This window comes from Salminus brasiliensis, chromosome 16 (genome assembly GCF_030463535.1).
Source record: "Salminus brasiliensis chromosome 16, fSalBra1.hap2, whole genome shotgun sequence".
NCBI classification, from domain to species: domain Eukaryota; kingdom Metazoa; phylum Chordata; class Actinopteri; order Characiformes; family Bryconidae; genus Salminus; species Salminus brasiliensis.
Window position 1 is genome coordinate 26,784,506 of NC_132893.1, and position 18,926 is coordinate 26,803,431.

The following is an 18,926-nucleotide window of genomic DNA, read 5'->3' on the forward strand; positions in this document are numbered from 1 at the left end:
AAACAGTCTAACTGGAAATAGTTCTCCAGCCAAAAAGATCACACAAACTGACCACTGTTTGAACAAAACATACATTGTATGCAGTATTATGCAGCGGAAATGCTATTATTTTGCCTTTGTTGGGAACTTTTCTTTTTATTCTTTAGTTACACAGTTGTGCAATGAACTGTGTTTAATTGAATTCTGTATTGATTGTTTTGAGTTTGCCCCTTTTACTTTTTTCATTTGATCTATTGATCTTTGTGGAAACTGGACTGTACACACAACACTAACCTCTTATCAAGTTCAAATCATTAAAACATGAACTGACATCTAAAGGTTAACCTTTTGTTTACTGTAAGATTTACAAATGCTTCCATATGACTAAGTCACCTGACTGAGCTGAAAGACTAGACATTCATTTTGTTTTACTTCTCCTTTCGGTTTTCAGTCCACTTTGGGCTAGAATGAGGGGGCTTCCTTAGTGCTGAGAGCGCAAATGTTTACAGTGAGAAAACATCACACAAAAGGGACACAGAAATGACATTTTAGCTTAAATATTTAGAGAACAATAGCATTTATAATAAAATAATAGTAATATACACTGATCAGCCATAACATTAATACCACTACCTTGTTTCTACATGTACTGTCCATTCTATCAGCTCCACTCACCATATAGGAGCACTTTGTAGTTCTATAATGACAGACTGTAGTCCATCTGATTCTCTGCATACTTTGTTAGCCTCCTTGCACCCTATTCCTCAATGATCAGGACCCCACAGGACCACCACAGAGTGGGTGCTGGCACAAGTGAATCAGACTTAGCCGTGCTGCTGGAGTGTTTAAACACTGTAACCCCTCACTGTCCACACTGTTAGACAGAAGCTCTGTATCTGTTGCTGTACAGTTTATGTTAATCATCCTCTAGTCCTTCATCGTTGGTCATAGGACGCTGCCCACAGGACGCTGTTAGCTGGATATTTTTGGTTTGTGGACTATTCTCAGTCCAACAGTGACGCTGATGTGTTTAAACACTCCAAGAAACAAGTTTAGACTTAATGAATGCTTTCTATATAGATACACATTTAATGTCATTTTATGTCAGAGGGGCACTGAAATAGCTCCCGATGGCAATGAGGTCCCTTAGATCATGCAAAGCAGACATGCCAGTCCACATAAGCAGCAGTGAATGAACAGAAGCCCCTTTAACTCTCCCTGAGACTGAGCAAGAGTATGACCAAGAGGAAAGGCATTGACCCCACCCCCAGAAACACACACATAGCTAGAATTTACACTGCTTAGCTATGTCAATGGAGTTGACCTTCCTCTACTCCTGCTTGACCCTGATATCAATATGCCCTATTGCTGAGGCAACACTCAACAAGGCCGCCCACTTCTGTGTAAACAGACCCTGTGTCTCATATCGAGTACTTCCCCTGCTGAAAAAACAGCGTAGACCAGAATTCCATCCTGGTTGAAGTTGGTTGATTCTAGTCTGGTGCTGTTGTGGCGCTGGCTGGCCAGCATACATGTCTTCAAAACACATCATATGCAGGCTTTTTGACAGAGAGCAGTATATTAGCTTGCATTACTAAGCATGCTGCTTTTTGCTGGTGACCAGATATGCAGGTCCATGTTGTTGTTGTTTTTTAAGATGGTTTATGGTGTACTTTCCATATGTAGTAGTGTGTTAACGATGGGAAATACAGCAGGACTAGAACCACCTTGAGGCTATGAGTTGCAAATTGGCATTAAGCTAAGAAATTTTCATTTTTAATATAAGCATAATCAACAGGCTGAGAAATTGTAAAATACCTGCTCATGAGAGAATGATGAGACAAACAAGAACAAAGGGACAGAAGGTCCAAATGTGTCTTGTTCTGTGTTAAAGTTGTAGCCTGCTGGCTTAGCAAACATTAGCTTAGCTTGCCGGCTACAGATTACACATGCTATTTAATAAACGTTATTTTTAAAAGGTTTTAACAAGACATACGTTGCAGGTTTGAGACCAAAATGAACATCTTGCACCTGTACGCTGTGCGAAACACAAGTCCAGACGTAATACCCTGCTTTTTATCCAAAATAAACTTAGCTCCAGCCATTTGCCATGGTTATAGGCCACCCGGTTTTGATGTAAAACACTACTGGCAAATCCAGGTTTCTAGTCAAGCATAGCATTAGTGCTATTTTAAAAACATGTCAATTAAACCAGGCATAAAATGACTGGAGTAGCAAAATCCACACTGAAGAAAAATACTGCCTGATCCATTTGACTTGGAAAAATAAGCCCAACTCCATCGAATGTTATAAACATAAATCAAATTAATTACCAGTCCACAAAGGTCAGTGTAAACAAGACCTCTTTGTGTTACTGAGCTTGTACTGCTGTAGTTTTGCACCAGTACTTTTTTCAGGGCTGCCTTCTGGGCTTTAGTGGGCAGCTCTTAGTAGCCTGTGTGGAGCTCAAAACTTCAGACAGTGGGTCTAAGACTTACACTGTAGTCCACCAAATAACAAAAAATTTTCCTGCGAGGATCAATCAAGTTTATCTATATCATATCTTAGTTATAAATCGCTCTCTATGATGCGTTTCAAGTTCTGTGCCAAAGTATGAGTGTTTGTGTAGTGATTGTCCTGTTGGAACACCCACCTGTGTCTAAGTCTCAACTGTCTTGCTGATAGTTGAGGATATTCTGAAGTATTCGGAGGTAGGCCCTCTTCTTCACTATTCAACTTTGTGCCGAGTACCGATACCACAGTCCCAGAGCACGTTGCTAATACCTTCATGCATTACAGTTGGTACAGTGCCTCGCTTTTACTCCTCCAAACACTCACATAATACTTTCCTTTGCATATGGTAATATACAACTTGCTGGATAGCAGCTTTCCGGTCATGGTAGGCCTATGTGGTTATTGTGTTGTTCCTGACCATCCAATTACCTTTCTCTAAGAGTGACAATTTGAGTCTTCTGACAGACCATGACAAAGTGTCTACAACTCCTGATAGCTGAACTTCTCTTAATTTGTCATGAAAATAATGAGGGAACAAGCCACACCTAGTTAAGAAACTGTTTATTAGTGAAATTGTCCATTTTATGTGCCTGTGGAACTGGAAGACCTGTGTAAAAATGGAGGAAATTCCTAAACAGTGCGATATTTTTGTTAGGCCCCTTGGATTAAACCTGTGGTGGTGTGCAGAGTTAAAAATGACTGTCCAAATACTTTTGGACCTAATATATGTAAACAAGGCATCCATTACTAGGTAATAAATCTTAATTATCCCTCAAAGTTAATAAGTGAAAATTGAGCCTTCCGAAATTAAACACAGGTGGTGTACTGGGCAGTGCTGAGTGTTCTGAAATGAAATGGATGGCTTCCATGATGAGCTCACATTATTCCACAGCAATATCTCCACAGATCCACTGAGCTTGAATAACGGGCCCTCGCCCTCCCCCTGGGTAAACTGCATCTGCACTGTAAATGTCCTGTCCAAAATTGCTGCTCTCCTGGGCACGGCACAGGAATGTCCTAGCCGTGTCATGTGCACCTCCCAAAATTGTCAGCTTTAAACATTGAGCAGTGCACGACCCATCACAGGCCTCTACTAATTACACCCCCGATACCCTATCCATGAGTTACTGAAGCTCCAGAGAGATACCATCACGCAATGGCATAAACATGGACAAATTATAGAGTTCCGTTCCAGCATGGAGCAGGAAATCATTATAGCCTTTGAGCTAATGCCCAGTACTATTCCCAACTCTATGTTTTGTATACAAACACCAAATTAAGATGGAGGCCTGTGGATTCTGAGCAGAGCAGATGTGGACATTGTGGTCATGCCACATGGCAAATGTCTGCAAGGCTGGCCAAATATTCTAATCAAAAAGCACAATTTAACAGAGCATTAATACTGAACCACCACAGAGGTGGTCTGGGAGTTATCATGTGAAGATTTTCCTGTATTGAAGGTATATATGAAAATGTGCCGTTCACAGAATGATCAACGTAGAATGACCAGACCGGTTGGAGAACCGGTCTGAAAGAACTACAGTACAGTAACTCAGATAAGCACAGTTATAATTGTAGTATTCTCAGAATGTCAAACGTTAAGCTGGACAGACTTCTGTGAGCCTAGAACTGAAAGCTGAAGCTGCAGTGGACACCTTGCGTCTTGTGTCAAAAGCCCAGGCACATTGTAGGCCTGTTAATACCAATCAATTCTCACCTTAACACCACAGCCTGCTTGAGTACTGTTGCCATCTTAAACTGGTTTTATGAACATGCCAATAGGTTCTGTGTTCTTTAGTGGCCTTTCCACTCAGAGAATTAAAAGTGCCGCCCGAAAATATATAGATATATCTGTGTGTGTGTGTGTTTGGAAATTATACTGTCAACAGTCAGATTACAAATGAATCATGGATTTCCTGTCACTGTTGTGAAACATTGTCGTTGAAAGTCTCTTTTTCATTTACATTTACAGCATTTATCAGACGCTCTCATCCAGAGTGATGTACGAAAGGGCTTCACTGTTCACCCAAAAATATTAGCTAGTTTGTATTGGCTGGTATCCAAAAGATACTGCTTAGCTAAAGTCAGTATGGAGACCCTGATTCTCTACACATGCACTACATTTTGCCCAAGTTCTCTTGGAAAAGGAGGTTCTTTAGTCTCTGTTTGAACACAGTTCTAGTTTATTAGTTTTAGAGTATGTTTTTTGGAATAGTCAAGAGCATCATTAGTTGTAATGCTTTCAACATGAGGTGCACAAGACCAATATAAAAGTAATTTAGAACCACAGGTGCCCAGTTTCATTACCCTTATTAAGCCACTATTTCATAAACTCAGTAAAAAGAAGATCATATGGGTTCTATAAGATCAGTCAGTAACTCAGATATGCAAAGTTATAATTGTGGTATTCTCAGAATGCACAACACGTCAAACCTTAAGCTGGACAGACTTCTGTGAGCCACAGGTGCCCAGTTTCATTACCCTTATTAAGCCACTATTTCATAAAGTCAGTGAAAAGAAGATCATATGGGTTCTATAAGATCAGTCTACACCAACTGTGTGGTGAAAAACACATGACGGCTCTTATAATTGCTTCTAATTGGAACCTGAATGAGTATGGTCAGAATACTCTGTGGGACACAATAAAGGGTTAACATCACGGCAAGCTGAAGGCACAGCGATGAAGTCATCAAGTGGTTAAGAAACTTTAAAGCAGTGTTGCAAAAGACAGAGCCATCAAGCCCCTCTAGCCGGAGTCACAGTGTAAACAAGAGTAGAAAGGAGTACAAAGGTAGTACAACAAGTTCCGGAAAAGCTAAGACCAATTCCGGCTTTAAGTGAATACCAATGACTTCTAAGCTCTAGGCAAAGAAAGGCGCCTTGGGTGGAACGTTTAAAGAGGGAATATCAATGAAACTGCACTGGTGTCCCTTTCAGTTAACTTTTACTTGGACTACTGCTCCAGACTGTCAGCGCAGACCTTCCCCAGTCACTAATTCATAATCCCACTCTGTGTGAAACAGGAAATTTCTACTGGTGATGATGGAAACCATGTGACAGATACATCATCTGGATGTTGAGCAAGCTCTGGGCAGCTGTTTCCTACAGTTCTGAAGCTGTTTTTTCTAAATGTGTGATACAAGTGCCACCTAGTGCACAGCTGAAGACAAGCAGGATGACAGTGATGTTTCGTCTGCAGCTGCCAGTGCACTCTCCAAACCCCACACATCTAGTTCTGGTTCTACATCAGGATTTAACAACCCGTAACTTTCCACTTGTTTGACATTTGCAAGCAGCAGATCAGCTCGTGTAAAAAGCGTGTGTCCAAGGGTTGCAAGGATGATGACACTTCTGAAACTCATCCAACCAGCTGACCAAGTAGAGTTCATTGCCATAGTACAGGTTAAGCAGTTCTAGAGGAATTTGTGCAACATCATTTGGATGACTCATATTTCAAAGCCCTCAGCTTCTGTCTTCATTTTTACTGGCTGTTGCTCTTCCCTGGGCAAAACACTGCCCATGAACGTTTAATTAACACAGCGGTTCAGTAAAGTGCCAGATTTACACAATATTCACATTATTGTAAATGTAATTGGCCAGCAAAGACCTGTTTAGAGTCTGAAGTGTGTTTCTTTAGTTTCACACTGGTGCTGTGAGCTTAATGGAAGTCAATGGAAGTCATCTAAGTCACCTAAAATCTTAGACTATAAAATAACGTAAACTATAAATAAGCACATTTCAGACACCAAATATTTCTCAGCTGTGTTTGGGGTAAGGCAAATTTCGGGCATGTATGATTTTTATTCCTTGTATGTAAGTCTGCATGTAAGGTGCTAAAAAGGGTTCTTTAAATAATGCCACAGAGGGAGAACCATATAAAAAAAACCCACAATAAAAACATGTTAATAAAGGAGCTGTGAGGGAAGAGAACCTTTAAATAGGGGAAGACTTTTTACAGTGACTTTTTAAAACATTTACAAGCCACACATACCACACATATATCTCTTTACAAAAATGCTTCCTTATGGAACCAAAAAATGGTTCTTCTCTAGCATGGCTCAAAAACCTTTATTTTTATAGGAACCAGATTTGTTCTTTTGTTCTTTCATCCAGGGTCATCCATTTTTTATAGCCTTTCTCCATTCAGATAAGCCAAACTGTGCACACAGTGGAGCCTTGGAAAAGCCCACAGTCTACTTCTGTTTTTTTGTTTTGTTTTTTGTAAACATATTCATAACTAATTTTAGGTCCAATAAAAAAACATGTATCTCAATTTTTGTCCATTTTTAGTTTTCTCTGTGGTTTGAACAGTGTGGCTGCTCTGTACGCTGTGTAAATCATTCTGGATGAACAGGCCAATAGCTATGTTCCACATTATTTGGAGTAAGCTCTTATTTTACAATGACTTCCATTTAAAGTTAAATACATTTTTGCCTTCTCCTGTAAAATAGTTATTTTGGAGATACATGGTTTTTTTTATGTGAGGTCGATTTGAAGGTGAACAGCTCTCAGTTCTGACTTGTAGTTTGTCTAGAAAGGCGTTTTGTACGTTAAATAATATTACTAATATTACCACCCCTTTAATTTTCCCACCTGACACAAGTCCCGCCTCCACAAGGTAAAATAGCCAATCCCAAGAAGGCTTTGACATCCCGGACCAATCAGCGCAGGAGGCGTGGCCTGCAGGAATTCATGCGGAATTAGAAATGAAAACAAGCCCCATTCCAGCTGTAGAAATCCCAGCAGCTTAATATTTACCCGACCCGTTTTTAAAAGCCTACAATGACCGCGTTTAAGACCACAAACACTGCAGTGTTCATAGACATGTTCGAGTCAGTCAGCTCTCCCTGAACTCGACACAGGTCCGACAGAAAGTGCTGAGCTGAGTCTCCCAGCTGCTGATCCTGCCTCTGAAAGCTGTTTACTGGAGCAAACCACCACCATGAAACGTGTGGGATCTTGCCTGACCTTAAAATGTGACCTGGCACACTTTCTGAAATAGGTAAGTGTGTGTGTGTGTGTGTGTGCTTTGGCAGCAGTTTCAGATTAGTGTTGGTGAACCTTGGTGCATTTTATAGCATTAGTGTGTACATGTATATGTATATGGGTAAGAGTGTAGCAACCCACATGCCTTCAGACCCCACATTACTCCAGAGTACAGTCATGATGAAATAATCAATTAATATAATAGTGAATGTTCTTGGAGGTGTAACTGATCAAATTATGTCCTATTTGATAGTTTCTATTACTTCTATTCAGGGAACTACAGTAACCATGATGCACTGTTAAATAGATTATCTGCTTTTAAGTAGAATGGCTGTCTTAAATTCAGTCAAACCTTTAATACGGTTAACAGGACAATAGTATGTGCCTGTCTATACATTCTGTACATACTGAGCTTACTGTTTAAGGTCAGATGTAAAAATTCAATGGGAATTTAATTAATTGATTCATTTGGTCATTGAAGAGTAAGCAGTACATTAAGATGTGAAGGAACTGGGCTTGCCTTTACAGTGGTGGTGTTAGGAAACAGAGGCTGAGATGTTAACAACACAAAGTAACCATTTCATTTACTACTTTTACTACTGAAACTGCCAGTGAATCTGTTTTTTGAGCTTTTAATTTGTAACATCGATAAAAGTAAAACAGTGGTCAGTTTTAAAACCCTTTGTCTGAAAACAGAACCCCTGCATATACCACTCCGCAGACAGAAACGCTTTAAAAAAGTACTGTAAGACAGTGTCTTAGGCATCAGACAGTGTATCTACAACTAACTTGTCTAATAACGTTCTATGATGTAGCTTAAGAGACATTAAAAATCAAATGATTTTCCAGAACCTCATTTCACATCAGTACTGTTTACTCATGCAGAAATTTGGATATGTGGTGCAATTCCTTTGTAAGGCAGCCAGATTACTTTCCGATTGTGGAGCTGCAGTTGTGTGTGTATCTTTTTTTATTCTATGACATGATAGAAGTGACACCATGAACCCTCTTTAGTCTTCCTCATATTTCTACTTTATCAACGTTCATGATTCACATCACTCGGCCGACTAAATGAGTGTGGCAGAGTAGATACAGAAATGCATAATCAGCTTCGGCATGCTTTTACGAGAAAAAGTTATGTCTTCATGCGGACACTTGTGAGAATTTTGTGCACTTTCCGTCACTGCATTCCTTTATCAGACCTTTGTAAATCTCTGGAATGAGGAAGTAGCCTGTAGGTAAGGCTGGACTGAAGCACAGGATTGTGAACCGTGCACGCTTTGGCATACAGCTTCACATTCTCAGTGGAATAGGGCTGACTCACTGACTACCACATAATAGTGACTGAAATAGTCTGACTGTAGGGATCTATAGGGATTATTCAGGCTATTCCATTATTGACAGCCCATGTACCATTTTGGGCTCAGATTGTTGTACCATATAGTATATGTTTTGTTTTCAGGCAGTACTGGATTGTATTGGACGCAGTGATGGACAGGAATCAATGAGAAGGAGTTGGCCTTTCCTTTCTTGACTCTGTGGACACTATTCCTGACTAAGACAAGGAGAAACGGGACCATAACAATGCTGCAGCAGATTTTGAAAGACATGTACATCGAACCAGAACTTCTGGCAGAGCTCAATGAGGAGCAGAAGCAGGTGCTGTTCTTTAAGATGAGAGAAGAGCAGGTCCGGAGGTGGAAAGAGAGAGAGGAACGGCTGGAGAAGGAGGAGGCTGGAAGAGTGAAGACTAAAAAAGGTAACCTTCTGTTTTGCAGGATTAAATATATAGCAAGCAGCTGAAGATAACCCGTGTTGGCCAGTATAAATGTGTCTTAGTTCTCAGGCAAACTTTTATCTTTTTTTTGACTTCCACCATCCCAGATTTTAAAGAGAATGACCCACCTGTAACACTTTCTGTCTACAGTACTGTCAACAGTATGAGTATCACCCTGAAAGCAGAGAACTCTATCCAGTGAGTCACAGTTATAACAAACAAAGGCTGTGTTGCTGCTGCTGCTGCTGCTGTGTATTTGCTTTATATTTGCTTTATACTGTCTGAAGGACACAAGAACATTGCTACTTGAAATGGTATTAAAAATATATCCTTGTTTAGGTATTGTGCCCTCTATGTGTTTGTTTGCATACATTTCTTTAATATCTAATAGGAAAACAAGAGGAAACCAGGGTTTGGCTGACCAAGACGGTCTTAACTTGACCTGAAGTATAGTTTACACTTTTAATTTTTAAAACCGAAATGCCTTATTAGACCCATTTTACTTTGAACCCTAATAAATCTAAGATATAGGCAACATTTGCATACAGGTAATTGTGCCTGTCCCAATAACTTGTGCATGTAAAAAAAAAAAAAAAAAAAAAAAAAAAAGAAAAACACTAAATCATATCATTTTACTGAGCATTTATGAAAACATTTCCAGTATCTTACATCTGTAACACCTGACATGGTGCTAACATGTTTAGAGGGCAGTAAGTAATGTTTGTTATTCGAGCTTGAGCTTCGTCCGTTATCAGTTGGTGCGCTACTAAGCTCCAACAGGAAGGAAGGAGATTAATTAGTAAGCCAAATTACTGCTTCAGGATCAGTACTAATAGGTGTACTAATTGTAGTAATATTAAAAACACAATTAAATTATTAATTGCAATATTTAAAATTGGAATTGACACCTACTCATATATACATATATTTATATAACTTTAATGCAAACTATTATTACATATAGGTACTTACATATAATATGTTTTATACAAGTCGATATGTACATAAATAGCACCAATGTCTCCATACAAGCCTCTTTGTGTAAATGACCCCTCAGTGACAGAGTAGTGCACTTGTTTTTGCTTTGCCCTGTCTAAAGGACAAGGGAACATTTTAAAAATGATATGTCCCTGTGTGAAACATGGCTGTAATTCTTAACACTACCTAACACTTTAGCACTCCAAGCCTTATTACACACTAAGGTGTATTACTCAATAACTACAGGGACTTCTGTACAAACTGGTGATACTATTCTTTGGTAACAGAAGTTTGTAATAACCCTTTTGCCTGCCTGCGGGTTAAATTAAAGCTTAAATTATTATTATTATTATTATTATTATTATTAGTCAGACAAATCTTCTGTCACATCTTGATTGCTTTATGTCAGAGTCATTGAGGTGGTGTACAGGGGCAAAATTGTGTCGCTGTCCAGCTGTATATGTTATACAAATAGGCCATATGTATATGACTTCATGTCCTCCTATTGTATAATTTAAACCTGTATTTCTGTGTTTGTCCAAAAAGTGTCAAAAAAGACAGTGTCCTGGATGAAGAGTTCGGACAGTGACATTTGGGTTTGGGTTATGGGAGAGCACCCGGACGATAAGCCCTACGACCAGATCTGTGACGAGATCATGGCAAAGAGAGCAGCCCTGCAGGCTCAGAAAGAAGCTGAAGAGCTCAGGTGTGTGTGTACATGCTTCCATTTACTTCAAGAGTTCAGTAAACAGGAAATATCTCTTTTTTCCATCTTAGTGGTCCTCTGGACTAGAGATGCCCTTAGGAAATACAGTTCCTCCCAGTCAGATCTTAGATCAACCACCATTCATTCAACAACAGTGTGTTACTTTCCCGGATTTTCATTCAAAACATTGTCTAAATGTATTGAGGTAATCATTATTTTCAATCATTAATCATTGACATTGACATTAATATACTAATTGTTTTGGAGTTCATTTTTCTTCCATTTAGTGCATGGTTACATAGGCCACTCCCTAAGAAGCAATAATACTAACGCACAACACACTCTCACTACTTACAATGGAACCTTGCATTATCTTATCAGGAGTGTATCTGTTTTTATTAAGACACCTTTAACCAGTATGGTTCCAGCAAAAGCTGCAACTTGGCTGTGTAGAGGTGGGTTCTACCACAACGCTTTAGCTCTTATATGGAATGAACTTCTATAAAGGTCTCAGTTAATCACTAATTGTCCTTGTAGGGTTTTCTTATGCTCTTTAGTTAAATATTCCCCAACCTAATCTCAGGCTGTTGACTCAGGGCACTCCCTGTGAGCGTACATTTGATATTCATACTAGCCACAGTTTTTTCTCATCTAGTTTGCTGGACGTTTTTTCTTAGAAATACTAGACACTAACTGGACAACGTAAAATAAAATAAAATAAAAAAACTTAAAAAGTCAAGTTCTCTTAAAACTTACATACAGAGCATTTTTGAGTTTTATTCAACTTAGTTCAGTCACAAGCCTATTCTGACCAGAGGACGATGGGTCCCCTTGTGAGTCTTAGTTCCTCCCAAGGCTTCTTCCTTCAGCTCTAAAGGGAGTTTTTCCTTGCAACTGTCACCTTTGTTTTGCTCACTGGGGGGGTCTTAGGTTTTCATGTCTTATGTTGTTGATTTCTTGTCTTTTTACTGATTCCTGATTCTGTAAAGCTGCTTTGGAACAACACCAATTGTAAAAAGCGCTATACAAATACATTCTCCATCCGCCTTCCAATTCTATCCTGTTAAGCAGCTGTAAAACTATGTACTTATCTTATATCTGTGTCCAAAAAAAGGTAAATTTACTCAGGACTGTGTTTTTATGTAGTGTAAGAACACCGTAGAGTGGCCCTACAGTCTAACTGCTGCTCATCAGGTGTGAGGAGATCACTAATTCAAATCCTTGCGAGGGCCGAGGGCCTGATTGTCAAAAGCCGCTCTGTCTGAAGATGTGATGTGATAAGTGAAGTCTTAACCTGCAGATAGGAATATAAACAGTAAACAAATTGACAAGGAGGTAACAAACTAAACCTTTCACAGTATTCAAGCAAAATCAGCTGCAGCTCATTTACCAATGAGTTTGATGCTCAACTGTATTATTAATCCGAACTAAGTTAGGTGAACTTGGGTGACTAAAATAAGTTGAGGTACTTCAAAAAACACCCTGTAGTCATATACTTTATCATTTGTACAGCGTAATTCAGCTATTCTGAGGTTGCCTTTTGCAAAAAACAGATTTTTATTATTTTATTTGAAGGAAAAAGTTCTTGTTTTTTGCTCTGACAATAAAACGTCATTAGGTCATGGAATGTCTTATCTGCTCAGTGTGAACGTGAGGGGTGGTGTCCACAAGTTCTTTTGCCGTCTTGTAATGAAGATGACATTTACCAACCATATAATTACTGACATTCCAACAGTGGCATTTGAGATTTGCATTTAAATGTAGATGGAGTAGTCTACAGCATCTCTACACAGACTCTCTAAAACTGATGTCTTTTTAATAATGTGCAGAGCTAAGAAAGAGGCTGAGCTGGAGAAGCGTTTCTCTGGTCTGTATTTGGAGCAAGAGGAGGCAGCCAGGAAAGAGGAGGCCCGAAAGGCAGCTGCCCTGGAGCAGAGCAAACAGGAAGAACTCAAGGTATACTGGTATAACTAAATTCCTGTACACTCATACCTTCACGCCTTTAGGTGGTTTCCCCTGTTCACTTGCTCCACCGGTCACTCTGGTGACTTAACAGTTCAAGCTGTTTGGTGACTATCAGTGGCAAAGGAAGCAGCAATAAAGCAAATACTGGACAGGAAATCGACTAAGGTTTTTTTTTAAGTTAAGATACAGACAGGTAGTCATTATGTGTGCATTAGTGTACTTGTTTCCAAACCTTGTTTTTCTATTTCTTTATCTTTTTACTGTGTTACAAATAAAAACACATTTATGGATCAGATTAATGGTTTTACAGATTTGTGTGGGGGACCTAATCCTTTTAACAGTACTCACTCAACAGTGTGTTAATATTTTTTTAATTGGTTCCTTATTAGTGGTGACACTGTACGAATGGATTGGGTAGCTCTGAAATGAGCTTTTTGGTAGTGTCTAGTAAAACTTGTCCTATTGTCCAACAGCTCCTACAAATGAGTGCATTTATAGCTCTGGAACATGGATAGGTCAATTGAAACAGCCTACCAAGGAGGTCTATAGAACTACCCAGACTGTAGACAGTCCAGATGTCACTGTGCAGAACCCAGCAATAAAACAAACACTTTAAATGAAGTTGAAGTGTAACACATACTGTATTGTAGGCAGGCCAGTGGCACATAAACCTTCATCTCATTCATATTTCCAAATTTTCAAATGTGAGACCAAGGCTTCATTTGTTTCTGACCACTTGTATCATGTCCTTATTCCAGAAGCGAGAGGCAGAGGAAAGAAGGAAGGCGGAGGAGGAGGTGAAGAGGCTAAAGGAGGAGAGAGCCCAGCAGATCTATAAGGACCTGAAGCAGGTGCACCACCAGAAGAAAGACCAAGACAAGGAGGAGAAAGCCTGGCAGGATTCATGTAAGAGAGTAGTCATCTTTAACGAGTGACACACATAGTCTAAACCTGCTGAACAGATTTTGTCTGATCATTCCACAGTCAGCATTTTCATCAGACGTTTAAGACTGAACAAAAAGGACACACTTTGAAAACACAGATTGAGAACATGTGGCCAGTTTATAAAAAGAGCAGTCTCCTCATCTGCACCATCTAGTGTCCTAAGCACAAAGTGTTGAACATTTTCACACATTTTCAAACATAAGACCTCAATTATAGTGTGTCTAAATAGTGTATAGTAAAAGTATTTAAAGTAGTAAAAATTTACTTAAGAATAACCTCAGCTAGTTTGAATAGACTAAAATTCAAAGATACTTTCAAGTTAAGACACTACCACACAAGGCAATAAGGTGACCACTCTGCTATTCGCCCAAGTATTCACGGAAGAGGTGGGTCTTCAGTCTGCGTTTGAAGACAGCGAGTGTCGTTCTGCCGTTCGGACACCCAGGGGAAGTTCATTCCACCACTCTGGTGCCAGGACAGAAAAAAGCCTGGACACTTGTCTTCTGTGGATTTTGAGGGATGGCGGGTCGAGCCGAGCTGTACTTGAAGCTTGAAGGGCTCTTGGTGCAGATCGGCTTTAGACCATTGCCATCAAGTATATTAAATATAACAACAGACAGTAACTTTCCAGGGAATGTTTTCTACTAGATTTTGGGGCGTTGCTGTAAGGGGTGTGATTACATTTAGCAACAGGAGCGTTAGTGAGCTCAGGATGTCAGAACTTCCCATCTCATTCCAAAAGTACTGGATTAAGCATCATCATTCCAGAGAACATAGTTTCACAGTGCTTGGGGGCTTAATATCCCTCTAGCACACACACACACACACACACACACACACACACACACACACACACATATATATATATATATAGAGAGAGAGAGAGAGAGAGAGGTATATATATATATATATATATATATATATAGAGAGAGAGAGAGAGAGAGATAGATAGATAGATAATATGAATAAAATAAAAAGGTGTATTTGTGTATGTGTGTTTCAGTGCGTAAATCCAAAGCGGCTGACCAGCGCAGGCGTTCTTTGGCTAAACAGACCATAGAGGACCATCGCAGGCGTTCGGTGAAGGCACTGGAGAGAGGAAAAGTGGCAGCTATGATGAAAGCCTTTGGAGCAGAGAAATCTGCCTCAGGCCCCAAACCCAAGCCTAGAAACCTCACTCTCACCAGCGAGCCCATTCAACAGTGAGTTCACATTATTACCGTTCTTATTACAACTGATTACAAATTTCCACTTGCATAATCTGAGTCCTTTGAATGTCATCTCAAAGCAGTACTCCAGAGTTTTTCACCCTGTTTTACTCGCTGTCGAATCTTTAGCTTATGGCTTATTACTTTAAACAACTATTTACTAAACTTACTTTACTAAAAGAACAGAAAACCTGTTGCCTCAAAACACATTTAGCACATACCCATTAGCTCCTATACGTATGTCTTGAGAACATACTTTTTTGTTTCTATTTAAGTTAAGGGATGTTACTGTCTGTTTAAACTCTACAGCTAGGATTGATTGAATGCTCCTTAAAAGCATTTTAGTGCAAGGATTTTCACTTGACTCTTTTAACTGGTAGACAATAAGGGTACATTGGCTGCAGCATCCTTAATAGCGTCATTACCCTGAATGAATAATTAATTACTACAGATTCACCACGGCATGGTGTCCTTATATATTTGTGTAGCTTGGCTACAGTCAATCCATGTTGTGGGCTTTTCAGCTGGGAACATACATTAAGTGAAAACTGTTCTGTTATAATTCATATATTACTGTTTAATACACAATTTCATCATTTTGTGATCTTATTAAACCTTCTCCGGAGAGCTAAACAATAACAGTATCAGCTCCGTCAGCACTGCCAGTGAGAGGACGACATAATGACACAATGATTGAATAGAGGCCTGGAAGTGACAGTTTGAAACCCAAGATGAGACGTAGAAGACATGCAGTATCTCATAGCTGATCTCTAGACTATGTCTAAAGTGCTCATCAGTTTAACTCTCTATTGTTTCCTGGGGGTTGTTACGGGAACTGATGTCACAAGACATTCCAGTATGACAAAGGCAGTCAGACTTTTTGATGACATTCTTCAGTCTACTTTTTTTTGTTTTCCTCTTATGACTGACAGGAGGCCAGATATGCGCCGCTCGCTGTCATCAACCAGCCGGGAGGAAATCATCCGTTGGTTCAAAGAGGAGCAGTTGGCCCTCAGAGTTTGCTTCCAGCAGGACCAGAGCCGCGTCGCACCCTGGTTTCATGGTGAGTTCATGGTGTGGACCATCTGTGACCCTTAAGCCAAGTTACACCTTACCTCAGTGTTTATATCTGTCCTGGTAAGATTTAGATCTCTTCTTTTGTATTAAGGCAGAAAAAAATGAATATAAATTAATTAATCAATTAAGATTTATTATTTTGTAATATTGGTATCATGATAAAACAATCTTGTAAAAAAAATGACACTCCATAAAAACATTGTCTTTTTAAACATATTTAAGCATTTAGAAATAATATAACAAACAAAACAAATGTCTTATAAATGTCTAATAATTTGGCAAATGTAATAAACAGAAATGCTGTTTTTATGTGAGACAAAAAGTAATGACACCCCCACATTTATTATTACTACTTGTAATAATTACTGATTTTGAGTAGTTCTGATATTTATCCCTTCCCCAGCTCATAAGCATCTACAGCCTTCTTTCTGAAGGCCTCAGAAAGCTCTTTGGATCTTGTCATGGTGATTCCTCTCACTCCAACAATCAAGAGCAAGTAAACGAAATGTCTGAGGTTTAAATAAGACTGGCTCCTCCATGTTCTAACCGTTTAATTGTCAGTAGCTAACGTGCTGCACCCGATTCAGTTTTTTTTTTTTTTTTTTTTTTTTTTAAGATTTTAGGTAGCTGTAAATGTTGTGGTGTTTTAACTTCCTCACAAGAAAATGTCATTTCTATTAATTACATTTTACAAATGCTTAAGAATTGTTGTGTGTTTAGATTTATTATCTCCATCTCTCAATATTGTTCAAATAAAGATCAAATATCCATATGTTTCAATATGTATTTAATAGGGTGTCATTTTATGTTAAAATTACTAATATCTGTTTGTTATTTAATAATCTTAAAAAAATCTAAATATGCACGATCAGTCACAAATATATACACAAAGTACACAAGTACACAAACTCTGAAACTAATCTTAAACCAAATGTCTGAAAATGCCAAGAAAAGAAGCAGAGTCATGAACAGTAGTTGGTTTGACCACTTCCTCTTTGTACACAGGTATAATTTCCCGTGAGGAGGCAGAGGATTTGCTGAGCACAGGCAGTGCTGGAAGTTTCCTGGTCCGTGTTAGCGAGAGGATCTTTGGATATGTTCTCTCTTACCGAAGCCAAGACGAATTCAAGCATTTCCTCATTGATGCCACAGATGGCTGCTACATGCTGCTAGGAGACCAGATCAGGTTTACTTCTCTGGGAGAGCTAGTGGAGTACCACGAGGTAGATGATCATTCAGTGCTGTTGTGTTTTGCAGTAACTGCACTATATGGACAGAAGTTTTTGAACACCTACAGGAGCTTTTATGACCTTCCATTCTGAATCCATAGACATTAATTGCAGCTCTAACAGCAGGTCTGCAATTCTTCAGCTCCTCAGCACTCAGCGCCTACGCTCTGTAACTTAACAAGGTTTGACATATAGGGAAGAAATGACACGGACTGACTTTAGAAAGACCCATTTTTTCACTAATGTTTGTAAAGGCAGACTGCCATGCTTGGTGATTGATTTTATGCACCTGTGGCAATGGGACTGAAGGAAACACAGAGTTAAATGATTAATGGATGTGTCTCAATACTTTTGTCCATATATTGTCAATAACTATTCCTTCCATGAAGGTTCTGTTCGTTGCTAAAATAGTAGAATTGGTTAAAAGTGGTTGGTGTGGCGCAACAGATAACACCCATCAGTGAGCAATCACGTCATGTAGGAGACTGGGGTTCGATTCCCTGTCTGATTATGCTGTGCTACACCAACAAGAGTCCCTGGGCAAGACTCTGAACACTAAATAGGCCCGCCTCTGTAATTCAAGTAACCTTGTAAGTCGCTCTGGATAAGAGAGTCAGCTAGATGCCATTAATGTAAATGTAGAATTTATTATGAAACAAGGACAAAAAACAAAAGCAGCTCACCAAAGTATTTCTCAATTCTGCCACCAGGGGGAGTCTTTAACTCCATCTGGAGGGGAGCGGCTGCTGAAGGCATGTGGACAGAAGCCTGGCAGGCTGGACTATGCCGATCTCTTCAGCTGAGGTCCAGCCAGCATGAACGGGTCAGAGGCTCATCCTGCTCATCAGGTCTTTCAGCACAGGAGAATTTCCTGATGTTGTTTTAAACATGCTGTAGAGCTCTAAAAGCAGAGCACGGAGGACTGCAGACTGCAGACTGAACGCTGGTTTTGGTCACGCTGCCTTTGCAGATGCAGCAATTAGCATTTTAACATCTTTTTTCAATGATCTACAGTCTGAACAATGAAGAACACAGTGCTTTCGTTTATACTAGGAGGTCTTGACAGATAGCTGCAGCCACCCGTACGCACTTTATGATAATGGGCCAGAAGGTCTTCTGTTTTGCAGTTTTAGATTTACAACTGCAGTATTATAGTCCTAGTCCTGTTCAGGCAAGTTTGTAATGTAGTCATTAATATAGAAGTGGAACTTCAGTTCAAAACAGTAGAACAGACATTTCCTGTTCTTTTCTGGATTTGTGGTTTTTTATTATACTATGTCCATTAGATATATATTATATTATAAGTCCAGTAGATATGAATCACCATGGACTTGCTTCTAAATAGCATCTGTTCAAGTACATTAATAATGGAAATACTAATGAATACCCTTTTGTCAGTACTGTATTGCACCATCAGAACTGTTTACAGAAAGCACTTTAGTGTGATATTGATATGGGAGTGCCAACTGGAAGGATGATTAGTATTTGGTATTTCACTAGACGTTCTGTTAACTGAATTTATATTAAAAACTGGTTAAAAAGGTTAAATTCAAATTGAAATA

The 18,926-nt window shown here is 39.3% G+C and overlaps 1 protein-coding gene across 2 annotated transcripts; it reads left to right on the forward strand.

Moving 5' to 3' along the window:
- The first annotated feature begins 7,227 nt into the window (after nt 1-7,227).
- sh2d4a (SH2 domain containing 4A) lies at nt 7,228-18,892 on the forward strand. 2 transcript variants are annotated; one of them, XM_072659331.1, is made up of 9 exons: nt 7,228-7,495; nt 8,942-9,238; nt 10,781-10,940; nt 12,770-12,896; nt 13,664-13,811; nt 14,854-15,052; nt 15,991-16,121; nt 17,141-17,358; nt 18,075-18,892. In XM_072659331.1, exons 2-9 carry the CDS (start codon nt 9,064-9,066, stop codon nt 18,165-18,167), a joined length of 1,251 nt encoding a protein of 416 aa, XP_072515432.1. In that variant the 5' UTR covers nt 7,228-7,495; nt 8,942-9,063; the 3' UTR covers nt 18,168-18,892. The 2 variants fall into 2 exon arrangements, with proteins under 2 accessions (XP_072515432.1, XP_072515433.1); XM_072659332.1 differs by lacking the exon at nt 7,228-7,495 and adding an exon at nt 9,407-9,454 and having other exon boundaries at nt 9,163-9,238.
- The last annotated feature ends 34 nt before the right edge of the window (nt 18,893-18,926 follow it).

Bases quoted from the DNA above. Each gene is read 5' to 3' on its own strand.
- sh2d4a (XM_072659331.1), top strand. From the start codon at position 9,064: ATGCTGCAGCAGATTTTGAAAGACATGTACATCGAACCAGAACTTCTG. The intron at 12,897-13,663 runs GTATACTGGTAT...TCCTTATTCCAG, and splicing joins GCAAACAGGAAGAACTCAAG to AAGCGAGAGGCAGAGGAAAG. The intron at 17,359-18,074 runs GTAGATGATCAT...TTCTGCCACCAG, and splicing joins AGCTAGTGGAGTACCACGAG to GGGGAGTCTTTAACTCCATC.